Source organism: Simochromis diagramma, unplaced genomic scaffold, assembly GCF_900408965.1.
Source record: "Simochromis diagramma unplaced genomic scaffold, fSimDia1.1 OVJJ01000553.1, whole genome shotgun sequence".
Lineage (NCBI taxonomy): Eukaryota > Metazoa > Chordata > Actinopteri > Cichliformes > Cichlidae > Simochromis > Simochromis diagramma.
In genome coordinates this window covers 3,102,372-3,114,646 of record NW_024387095.1, presented here as the reverse complement: position 1 = coordinate 3,114,646, position 12,275 = coordinate 3,102,372, and the positions used below count along the sequence as shown (strand labels likewise).

General features: G+C 38.1%; 1 protein-coding gene and 2 non-coding genes across 4 annotated transcripts; all 3 read right to left on the bottom strand.

Annotated features, from left to right (window-relative positions):
• Window positions 1-3,455: 3,455 nt before the first annotated feature.
• Window positions 3,456-3,527, bottom strand: trnah-gug. Its single transcript has one exon. It is a non-coding gene; the product is annotated as a tRNA-His (tRNA).
• Window positions 3,528-5,197: 1,670 nt separating this feature from the next.
• Window positions 5,198-5,269, bottom strand: trnah-gug. Its single transcript has one exon. It is a non-coding gene; the product is annotated as a tRNA-His (tRNA).
• A 554-nt stretch (window positions 5,270-5,823) lies between these two features.
• si:ch211-284e20.8 (uncharacterized protein LOC563738 homolog) lies at window positions 5,824-11,353 on the bottom strand. Of its 2 annotated transcripts, XM_040046371.1 has the most exons (8): window positions 11,239-11,353; window positions 10,931-11,153; window positions 10,664-10,777; window positions 9,716-9,794; window positions 7,277-7,443; window positions 6,923-7,036; window positions 6,432-6,563; window positions 5,824-6,253 (listed from the first exon to the last, which is right to left on the bottom strand). In XM_040046371.1, exons 2-8 carry the CDS (start codon window positions 11,129-11,131, stop codon window positions 5,999-6,001), a joined length of 1,062 nt encoding a protein of 353 aa, XP_039902305.1. In that variant the 5' UTR covers window positions 11,132-11,153; window positions 11,239-11,353; the 3' UTR covers window positions 5,824-5,998. The 2 variants fall into 2 exon arrangements, with proteins under 2 accessions (XP_039902305.1, XP_039902303.1); XM_040046369.1 differs by having other exon boundaries at window positions 10,931-11,322.
• Between the last annotated feature and the right edge of the window lie 922 nt (window positions 11,354-12,275).

The window sequence follows — 12,275 nt, the reverse complement described above, 5'->3', positions numbered from 1 at the left end:
GAGACTATTTACCACAACATTCATCCACACTAAGCTGGTATTCTAAAAGATGCTCACTTCAGTAGCTTTATCTTAACTCATCAGTTTGATTTTTAGTGTGAATCAGAGCCCTGTTGTTCTTTTGGTACCAACATCATGCATTGTTAAGGTCAGCAGGAGCTTTGAACCTGGGATATCTTTTGTCTTAGCCACAAGCAACAAGAAAAACACAGACACGGTAGGTTTAAAAGACAGTCCCCACACAACACACACACATGCATGCATGCACAGCCTTACACATCTTGAGGGCCTTTTAAGCTAAATTAATAATGGAGATCTTTAAAGAATGTGGGCCACACAACAAAGAAGACAGACAAGAAGGGAAGCAGCGGGACAGCTAATGACATTTATAATTGTGCCTGAAGCTGTGTAGCAACATGCAGTATTAAAAGCTGTCTTCACTTCACACTTGGGGGTAGATTAGTACAGATATAATCTGCCTCTGATACAGCATCCAAGCACATAAAAGGCTTATACAACCCAGTGTTAATTATGTAGCAGGCTTGGACGTGCAATTAAATGTAAGTCTTTGCTGTGCTTGTTTGTAAAAGTGAGTGAAGTCACATAGATGGTGAAAAAAGAGGATCAACTGAAAGATATGTTTGAAGAGATAAATTAGTCTTACAGTCACTCCAGTTTGTAATTTTGATTCTCATAACAACCACCGTTGATTTTATTGCAGTGTTTGTTGTAATGGTGTTTTTGACACTCATGCCAAATATCTGCAACACTGTCATGTAGCTCATATATTGTGGTTTACAGAGGAATTTAAAAGCTGTATCATTCATCACTTTTAGGATCAACCCAAACTGATGTGTCTATAGCAATCACCAACATCCAAAGGCTGAAGAATGAGGCCAAATGGGGACCAGCCAAATACAGAGTGATTTCTGAAGTAGCCACTCGAGGCTGGCTCCAAAAGTGTTTCAGTGATGTAGACTGTATATAAACGATGGATATAGACGATGATTCACCTGATAGTTTTAAAATACACATTTAGAAGCTTCAATGTACCATTCTACCATTTGTTTGAGTTTTCTTTGGCTATATTTATTTGTTTTAAGCCAGAAGGAGATTTAGGTTAAGTTAGTTAAGTTACAAGGTAACACTAGCAAGCTTCAAGATACATTACACATATTTGTTCACTATTAAGTAATAAATAAATGCTAAATAATTATTGGAATTTTATTCACCTAAACTGATGCAGAGATTTTCTTTTTGACCATGCTGTAAAAAACAGCAAGCCATATTTTTTTATGACAGAAATCCATTAAAAGAGAAATACAATCAAGAATACTGCAAAAAGGTCCAATCACACCAAGAACAGGGCGTAAAGGCTACAGACACAGACTGGATACAACTGCTTATTTCCAAAAAAGAAAAACCCAGATGGCGTCCAAAATTCTACTGTTGAGGTTTCAAATTGCTATGGCCAGAAAGCAACGGGTAGCCATTTTTATATGCAGTCTATGACCAACAGTTAGTTTGGTTTTTGGTGAGACTGTGGCTACTTTGGCACATTTGCTTTGAAGTAAATGCTCAGCTTGCTAGCACCCTGACAACAACCAACACACCATCCTCTTAATTTAGCATGCTAGCATTTACTAACATTAAAATGTCAGCATCATACTTGCAAATGAAGATGCAGATATTTTGACCTCTTGAGAATATACTTTAGGTATACAGTATACATTTTACAATATAAAAATTTTAATATTGCATACTCTCTATATATAACCACTGTGAAAGCGTTGCAACTACTTTCACTTTAAATTCTGACTACACCCACACATAAGCTACAAAGCACTTGTTTTTACTTCATTTATTATTTTCTATGCTATTTTCCATGCTCAGGGTTAGGTTTATTCTTTATTTTAGTTAATTAATTTAGTTGTGTGAAGGGAACTTGCAAAGTAAGAATTTCATTGCTCTGCGTAACCACTTGTGTTTTGCAGTGTGACAATAAACTTCTTGAATCTTGAATCTTAGGTATAACTGAGCAATTGTGAAAAGTCCTGTAATTCATCCTGGAGATGGCATGAATAAACATTTACAATACTTAATGCTAATCCGTGATATATTGTAAAAACATGGGTGAGACTGTGCATTTCAAGTTTCCCATGGTGCTACTAGGAGAAAAAGTCAGGTAGTTTTCTGAGCACTATGAATATTCAAATGCAATTTTATGGCAGTTTAGTTAGATTTCAGCCCCTGCAGCCAGTTTGGAAGCATAAAAGTGCAGCAGTTATTCCAGTAGCATAAAGGGAAAAAAGAGAAAACTCTGAAGTTATCTTTTAGGATTACTGGACAAACTCCCAGTGTGAACTCGTTGAAGTGAAAAGAGAGATAAGGCTGACACCATGTGGACACATCGTAAAGTGTGTAACACTGGATTGGTTAACAGAAATAAGAGGAGAATTAGCTCAGTTTCCTTGTCTTCTATTAAGAAGAAACCAGTAGTTTTGAATAGTATCCCTTGTTATTTTACAGTGTGATTTTTGCATCTCATACATCTTTTTAATGTGTTAGAAAACATAATTTATGTAGGCTGTTGATGTCCGTTTTAACACAACTGTCAACACAGATTTGGTAGCAAAGCATTTGACAGATAAAAATAACCACATGTTGTTTAACAGTAAAAAAGACTTACGTTGACACTTGGCAGCCAGAAAACTCTTTTATAAATGAGTATATCAATTTGTATTTCTACAGGAGATGGCAGCCTGCCAGGTTTATTCTTCTCCTGAACCGGCCTACATTCTGTCACAGTGCACACTGTGTGCTTCCGCCTTAACGGCACACGAAACTTTCACCACAGGTGACTGCAGTGCTCTCCTGTTGTGGGCATCACGAGTCAGCCAAGAGCCTAAAACTGTCTAAAAAGAAAGAATTTGCTGTCTGATATGACAGCAGAGAAGAAAACTTTTTTTAAAGGTTGTATTAGTTACAATACATTTGTAAACTGATTGTGTATGTATGTGTAATGGTACATACACACACACACACACCGAAGAAAGTGTTATATTCATAGATAAACAGCTGATTATGACGATGACTACATTTGAAACTTTTTCGTAAAACAAAGCCATATATAGACATACACATATGCGCACATACTACGTGTACACACACATATATATGCATAGACATACACACGTATGTGCTCAAACAAAATCTCACGTGAAGTAAGAACTCAATCACCAAGTACGAAATTGAGTAGGCGGAAATATGTACACACTTATTGCAGCCTCTCTATCTATTTACTGTGTTCGTGTCATCCCTACTGGTATATACTCGCTGTACAAAAAAGAGAGAAAAAAGTTACAAAAACCTACGTATAGAGATATAATTATTGGTAATATCTATACGACCAGTAATGGATTTCATACTCTTACAAAAGCACTTTGGCAAAAAGCTGCCGTGACCCGGATTCGAACCGGGGTTGCTGCGGCCACAACGCAGAGTACTAACCACTATACGATCACGGCGAGCTGTCCTCAGTACAGCAACTTTAACCTGGAATATTTGATCCCATAGACGTCACCAGCCCCCCAACGGAATGGCCGTTGGGGGGCTGGATACCGCCGATCGGCCTGGGAAGTGCTGAGGTTTGGTGTATTTCTAAAGCATTTCAGAGCTAGATCTTATTTGTGCTTTGGGCTCTCCAACATGTGTTCAAAAGCTTAAGTAGCTAATGCTTTTGTAGATGCAGATTATTGGTTTTAAATACAACTCTGCTGCTAAATGTTTCAATGTATATTACTCATTAATGGATCGTAATAATGATCTAGTAATATAAAGTATACAATTTTGAAATATGCATAATGAATATAATTAATTTTCAAAACCATGAGAATTCCCAATTTTTATGTAGTACTATGGGATTTAGAACACAAGAATTTTACATTAGAGCAGGCAGGATATCCTTTTCCGGTTGTCACTGGTCTGGTTCTCCAGCCCAGGATTTTAAAAAGTAATGGAGTGTAAGTATCGCTCTCTTTTTAAACTCCCAGATCTGACAGATACAAGTCCCACATGGTCGCTCCATGTGAGGGCACATGTAAATCTACCAGCTTACCTACAGTAGTGAAAAAAAGTGAAACGTCTCAGGTTAAACATTTGATGTTTTCTGTGTTCTGTTGGGGAAAATGGCTTTATGAGATTTGCAAGTAATTGCATTTTTTTTTCTGTGTCCCACATTTTTTGGAAATTGGGGTTATATAAGTATTAGTATTTGGATTCCAAAACAGAACACCCATTTGTACTTGTGGACTTTATATTTGCATGTAGCCTAGCCCCACATTTGAATTCAGTTTTTATATTTTCATTTACTTTTACAGTAACTACGAGCACCCTCAGCACACTTAGACCTAATTTTAGGAATAGTCAAAAAATCTGCACCTGATGAGCCGAGAGGTCTGACTGGGTTTTAAAATTGAACAAGTCAAGTGGGTGGCCAATCCACCGAGAGCTTTATGAACTAGTTAAAATATGTTAAAAGTTAAAAGTGCCTTCAGTGCTGGGGTAATAAAGTCAAGTTTCCGCATACCTGCAATGAATCTGGCCACTGCATTTTGAAGCTGAAGTCAGTCTTCTGATGATTCGCGTAATGAGACAAATAGAGCATTACAAGAATCTAACTTGCTTGATACAGAAGAATGGACCAATTTCTCTGAGTCAGTTTGAAACAAGAATTTTCCAACCTTAAATATATTTTAAGTGATATAAAGCAGTTCTGGTAACCTGGTAACCGTACTAATATGATTATCAAATCTGAGCTCGATGTCCAAAATGATACCAACATTCCTGACTTGCTTATCAAATCTGAGCTCGATGTCCAAAATGATACCAACATTCCTGACTTGCTTACTGTGTTTCAGAGAAAGGGATGATAAATATGGAAACAAAAGTTTTGTCTCTGTGTTTTTGGACCAACAGCAAATCTTTCTGTCTTGTCTCTGTTTAGCACCAATAGATATCACATTTCACCTCTACAGGTTTCTTATCTTGAAACGAAATGCCCCTTTTGCCGCCAGGGTTTCTGATTTCAAACTTATTCTCATGAGCCACGTGTGAAGCCTCTGTGAGAAGAGAGAAAACAAGCAGAGCTGATTCTGCCTTTCCAGCTTGGGAGCTTAATGTCTGGAGAAAGTAGTTATGCCGTGGCCCGGATTCGAACCGGGGTTGCTGCGGCCACAACGCAGAGTACTAACCACTATACGACCACGGCAAGTTGGGCTTGAGAGTGTAGGTTTTATCTGGAATATCTGATCCTGCAGACGTCATGCGCACCCTCCCTCCTCTCCCCCCAATGGAATGGCCTTAAATACTGCCGATCTGTCTGGGAAGTGCTGAGGGTTGGTGTATTTCTAATTCATTTCAGAGCTAGATATTTTGTGTGCTTTGGGCTCTCCAACATGTATTCAAAAGCTTAAGTGTGCAGATCTAAAACTGGTAATGGAAACAAAAAAAAAATCTATCATTTAGATATGATGAGAGCCAATCAAAAACGTGATAGCCTCTTGATAAGTTTGTTAACTTATGCTGTTTAGCCTACAAATAGGCTAAACTGGCCAAATCAACAAATAATGAGGTCATGCATACCCCCCTGCAAAATAATAAAATAAATAAATAAATAAATAAATAAATAAAACAACCCCCCAAAAGTAATATGTAGCTTAAAATGAGAAGAGTTACTTTTTAAAAATAAAATGTGTCCAAGAAGTTGCTACAGTGGGGTCATTATTTGATTAGGTAAAGTACCGATTTGCTAAACTGATAGAAATAAATTATACAACTTCCAGCTGTGATAAATACTTTATTTAAATGATCAATGAGCAGTAAATACAGATTTTTTTTTCTGTATTAATTGCAAGGTTTTAGTTACCATTTCTTGTCTTGAACTAATTGCAATATGGTTAAAAACAATCTCTGGACTGAGTACTGAAGGTTCAACCAATCAGAGCCTGAGATTCCGTAAACCCAGATTGTATCTGCGGGGTCCGGGGCAGGAGCTGCCTGCTGGTGAAGCTCTGGGAGAGGCAGGCTGATTCGCCACAGTCCCAAGGTTCTGAGACACGGAGAGTGTAATGTCTGGGCTGGGTGAGTCTGAGTGGAGGTGCTCATGGGGATGCAGGTGAGTGTGGTTATGCTGCTGGTGTTCAGTGTGCACACTGCCTGCTTTTGCGTGAGCCTGCGCCTCCACAGAGGAAGCCTGAAAACGGAAGATAGTCAAGAGAGCGGTGGTGCTCAGCAATGAAGCATTTGTCAACATTTTCGAACTGTGTTTTAAAAACCCTTTAACAATCAAAATATCAGAAGTGCAGTGATAGACTGTGAAGATTTGTGAACTTTTTTTTATAATTTAAGTCTTGTGTTGTTCAAACAAGTACCTGAGGTTCATAGATCTCACATTTCACCTCTACAGGTTTCTTATCTTGAATCAAGTCCCTTTTGCCACCAGGGTTTCTGATTTCAAACTGATCCTCACGAGCCACATGTGAGCCCGAACAGAAGCCTCTGTGCTGAGAAGAGAGAAAACAAGGAGAGCTGAGCCTGCACTTACAGCTTGGGGGATTTTTGTTTGGAGCCAGTGGAGATTGGATGCAGTACACAGAGCACACCAAAGATGAGACCAGGCACATGAACATAGGTTTAAACATGATAAATTAACCACCGAGTCTTAAGACAAATATTATAATTATAAATTGAGTGTAAGGTGCATTACTGGTCTTTAAGATATCTATGCGTATTCTTTCATCACTGTCAGAGGAGTTTCACATTCAACAGCAGATTATTGGCAGTTTTTCAGCTTCAGCCTGGTAGCAGTCCAGTTTTATGAACATATGGTGAGTAAACAGAGCATTATTTTCTCATTACTTACAGCAAACTGACAGTCCATAGGTGTGCAGCGGCTCAGTTCACTGACATCTGTTTCCCTTGAACAACCTGTCTCCACTATAGTGAATTCCACAAAGTAGGACGGACCAACAACCCACTGAAAAATATATTTATGAAAGCCTAGTTTAGGACAGAGGTAGGTCAAAACTAAAAACTAGTCAGATAAAATTGCTAAGAGCTTTACATTAGGTCTAGTCTTTTGAAAAGGATAGAAAACTAAAAGTACTTGCTTAGAAGAAATCACACATAAGCTTAATTTGTATTCAACCTGTTTCTTTACTGACTCTCTGCCTACATTTGGTTTCTTTTTCTTTTTCATTTCTTTTTCTGTCTTAACCTGTGAACTGGCTTTCGTTATGTTCTCCAGAGTAAAGTAGTTGGCCAGGCGGCTCTCCTCATTGAACCTCTGCAGGCAGAGATTGGCCGTCTCTTTGACAATGGGCTCATTCAGATTTTCGGCCGTGGGACAGTCTGGGCACGTGTCCACCACTGCAGTAGCTGGAACTGAACACAAGGATCAAGAGGTTCAAAGGTCAAAACAAAATTCTGAAGCCTGAGGGTCATCCTGTCTCAATCAATCAACTCATTTGTCACTTCTAGGCTTGACTATTGTATTTAGGTTCTTCTAAAATCTCTATGAAAATACATGATTTATCCAGAATGCCACAGCAAGACAAGATAGAGAAACGGAATTACTTCACTAGTGAGTACACACTGTTAACCCTTGTGTGGTGGATGGCATTGTTCTCAAACAACAATTTCCTACTCTGAGCACACAAAGCACTTTTTTAAATACAAGCCATATTTGCCAAAGCACTTTTATGCCCAATTGATCTAACATTAATACACATTCCTTCACAGGGAGCAACTTCGGATTCAGTATCTTGCCCAAGGATGGTTTGGCACACAGTACTGAACCAGCCAGGGCTCAAACCACCAACCCTCTAATTATTAGAGGATCATGTTATTAGAGCAGCTATGCTTGTAGGTTTGTTGGACCCTTGCTTTGTTTTTTTTTTTTTTTTTAAATTTGTAATTAAAGCAATCATAGAAATTGAACCCTTAATAGATGTTTACTTTATCCCTATGTCAACCAATACAGACCACATCCATGTTTCATATGGGTTATTTACCTCTGTTAGAGCCAATTTCTTAATAAAAGTGAGATTTACTAAAATTTAATAGAAAAAGAAAAATCTGTCATTATCAAGATATGGGTCGAGTTTTTTATTTTTATTTTTTTTGAAGCAAAGTTTATTATCACTACTGATGTTTATTTCTTGGAACTTGAAATTGATGAGATTCTTGTGAGTCTATAGTTCAGCCCTCAGAAATGCATCTGCCCCTTCTGGTTTACTAGTGATGGGAATTCCGGCTCTTTGTAGAGAGCCGGCCCTTTCGGCTCCCAACCGGCTTTTCAGGTTGTTTTGTTGCTTTAATTAATTTATTATCAACAACAATATAAAATTATGCACAAAATGAATTGCTAATGTAAAAAAGTTTTTTATTTGTATATATTTATTATATAAATATGCTTTTATCTTATTTATTCACTCAACATAAAATTTAAAAAATAAATTCTTAAATACAAAAACCAATTATGTAGAATTCTACTTTTAACTATTTAAATGTTCAACTTTTCCCCTTTAAACAAATTTAAAGTGAAACAACACAAAACACTGCAAACAACAACACAATAACATATAAATGAATATGCAAAACAAAAGAAAATGCACATTCTCTGTCATATAGGCCTGGGATGATTTTTTGGGAGAGGGTTTTCCTGGTTGGAATTGCATACACAGGATTCAGTGCATGAATATACTTTCTGAATCCTTTAACATCCACAACTGGAAATGGTTGAAAATCAAGTGCAGTCATTTTTGCCAGGCCTTTATCAATTGAGTTCTGTCTTGTGGTGAACCACTGGAGGGCTCCACTCACACCCAGTTCCTTCCATTGCACTGATGGGTGGACAGTTCTCAGCCGCCTGTGCAGGTTGTTTGTGGAGCCGGCTCTATATGGCAGTCTTCTCTTGCAGACTCTACACTCTGCCTTTGTATTGTCAATAAAATTGAAATGGTTCCAGATTTTGCTTCTTTTCTTGGTGTCACTCATTTTCTTTACTATACCTTTCTAATGTGACGATGTTGTCTCTTGCAACAACCCTGGCTCTCTTTCTCTCCCTCTCCTGCTCTGTTCCTGTGCTACTGCGAGTGTAACTATCACCCCTTTTATCATGTTTGTGCATCAGTATTTTTAGCTTTGCTAGTTCCTGACAGGTTTATATCGAGCTGGCTCAGGTGCTGCTGTAGCACCTGGTTAGTACTGAAGGCTAGAGTCCTCACTGCACGGGTCTGGGTCTGACTCTGCCCCCACACCATTTCCTGTGTGTCATTATTCTTCAGTCTGCCCCCACTTCACTCTCTAATGTCTGCATTGTCCTGTTCACCAAAGACAACAAACTCATATTCTGAAAACTCTTCCTCTTTCAAATCTCCTCTCTCGTCTAAAGTTTTTGAGGTTTTTTGATCAGAGAATCTTCTCACCGTCTTGCTAATTTGTTGGAAAAAAAATGCAGAGTTGTTCCTACATGGCGGAGGGCTTTAGATAAAAAGACAGATGTAGGTGATAGAAATGTAACAGTGTTGGAACTGTTGTGTGAACAAAACAGAGTCTGATTGCTTTCTGTGGCTAAGACGCTGTAAATAATTTTCTGTTTTATACAGTGAAGTTGACAAAAATACAGAAGAGTCTCAGTGATGCTTTGATCTACCTTCACGAATTGTACAGGAGTAGCTTTGTAGTTTGACTTGAGTGTGAACATAGGCAGATACTTGACACTCTCCATACACCTGAAATACACAAACACATTTATACAGTAGCTAAAGACACATGTACGTGTAAGAGGTGAACCACAGCAGCTCATACATGCAGAACATATGAATGTATGCATTACAATGCAGTGCTTTGTAAAACAAAGACAACAGAAGACTCACTGTATTAAAACTCTGAAAAGGTTGTCGCTGCAACTTCTGGTATTTTAAGTCAAATTTTCTGATAATTTTATACAGCTTTACTTATAAAAGACCTAAATATTTTTTGTCAGTCTGGTATTGTGAAATGAATCAGGATCTATAACTTGGGACAGATATGTCAAAAAATGTCAAAGTATTGGCCGGTAAAAAATCCACCATTCAAACTCTCATTTTGAATTCAAGTTTTTCAGATCAGTTTATTTTGTACAGCACCAACAGTTGTGCTGAGGTGACTCTAACACTATAAAATAAAGCTTGTAGAATACTTTTTAACATTACATTCTTGGTTACAAAAATAAAGAAAATGAAAATTTCCTTTAATTTTGATGCCGGATTATAACAATTTATATCACAAAAATATCATTTTTGTCCTGATTGTCCTGTCCAAATAGTGTTAAAAATGCTGGAGTTTCAAGATGCTAGTTATAATGTCGTTATGTGTGCATATTTTACATTTTGAAGACCTGGGTCAATCCAATCACAAATCATATTTTTAAAGATATTTTTTCCTCTGCCTCCACAATTTGCATGAAAAATGTGCGGCCCAAAGTTTGCATACATTCAAATATCAGACATGGTAATATAGACCAGTAAACATTTCAGGCTTTTATCTTTGACATATTCACTTTCAAACATCATCTCAGATTATAATGTGTTCTGTGACATGTGCATTGCTTGGTACTTACTGGAACATTCCCAATATTTCTGACTTCACATTGTTTCCACGGTTTTCCACTGGTGATGTGGCATTTGGTCTCCATGACATCGATGGTTAGTTTGTACAGAGATCCATCTTTCCCCTGGACACATTCATAAATAAGCAACTCTATTTTCTTTCTTCCTTTTGTGACTTTTCTAACATAAAAACAATATGGCTGCTGGTCAATATGTTGCAGCATGCCTTTGTTGCATGATCATGTCTTTGTGCATGCATATGCATAATTCACCCTGACCTGTTCTGGAGTGTGAGACAGATCATAGAGCCTGTTGAGGCTCCAGATGTATCCAATTTTCCTGTCCTGGTTGATCTGTTCCAGCGCCTCTTCTGCCACTCGCACTGCATCAGGGCTCATGCAGCCTGGAGGGTCCGAGGCCTCCCCTCCCTGGGGCAGCAAAGCCAAACATACGACCAGCAGGTACACACTCATCCTCATCTAACGCACATACAGACTGGTCCTAATAAAAAAAAATCCCACCTACTTGAATTACTAAATCCTATGCTGGCAGATCATTTAATAATGAAACTGAAACATGCATTGACCTGGAAATCTTCTTTTGCAGGACCTAATAAGTAATCCCAGTTTTTACACAAAGAGTTGTGAGAGACACATGTGAGACTGATGCTGGACTTTCTCCTCTTCCTGAAAGGATGAACAAACAGCTGCTATCGGCTGCTCTGCAGGCCAATGACTGGCTCAGACAAACTGAGCGGTCACAGTGCACTGGGGAACAGGGCAAATCAATTAAAAAGCTCACTGCACACTTCATTTCAGTTCTTGAATATTACTTTTAAAAAAATTCTTTAAGAAATGAAGTCACGCAGGAATGCCTGTGAGCTTTCTTTTAGCAGAACTCTTCTCAGCTCATCTCATCGAAGCTTAAAAGAAAGTGAGGGCCATTTGCAAAGCACTCCATCAGTGTAAACCACTTCTCTGCTGCTGATTCTTCTTTTTATTTTATGTGCGCCAGTTCATACTTCCTCATAGTAACTGTAACTGGCAAATCTAAAAAGCTCATGTCAGTAGTATCATATAAAACTTAATGGGCTAGCAACAGTGGAGTGTGTAGCTGCTCTTTAGCTGTGCTTTTTGTTCATTTGATTTCTTTTTTCAAAATGAAGAAATCTATCTATTAGTTGAGTTTAGAAAAAGTTTGAGTTATGCTGCAGGAATCGATCAAAGAGTTTTGGATATACTTTTATCTTCTGTAAATATTTCTGTTGGAGTGTTTCCTGAAATGTGAATTAGAGGTTGACTCATAACTTTTTTCCTAATCGTTTTTGTCACATTGGCAAACACTCTGCATGCTCGTGTGCAGCCTGCTGTGCTAGAACAGATGCATTACATGAACATCAGCACCGTGTGAGTGTCTGAAAATAGTTTGAACTCGTACTGCTTTATTTCAGTAAAAGTCATAATCCTACTAAACTACAGTAATATGAAAAATGTTTTTGAATCAAAATACGGACATGTGTATTTTTGGTGCTGCTGTTCTATGTTTGTGTATAGGTGTGTGTGTGTGTGTGTGTGTGTGGCAGAGCACCGGTTCTTCAGGCCTAGTGGGTGTGTCAGCCAGGCC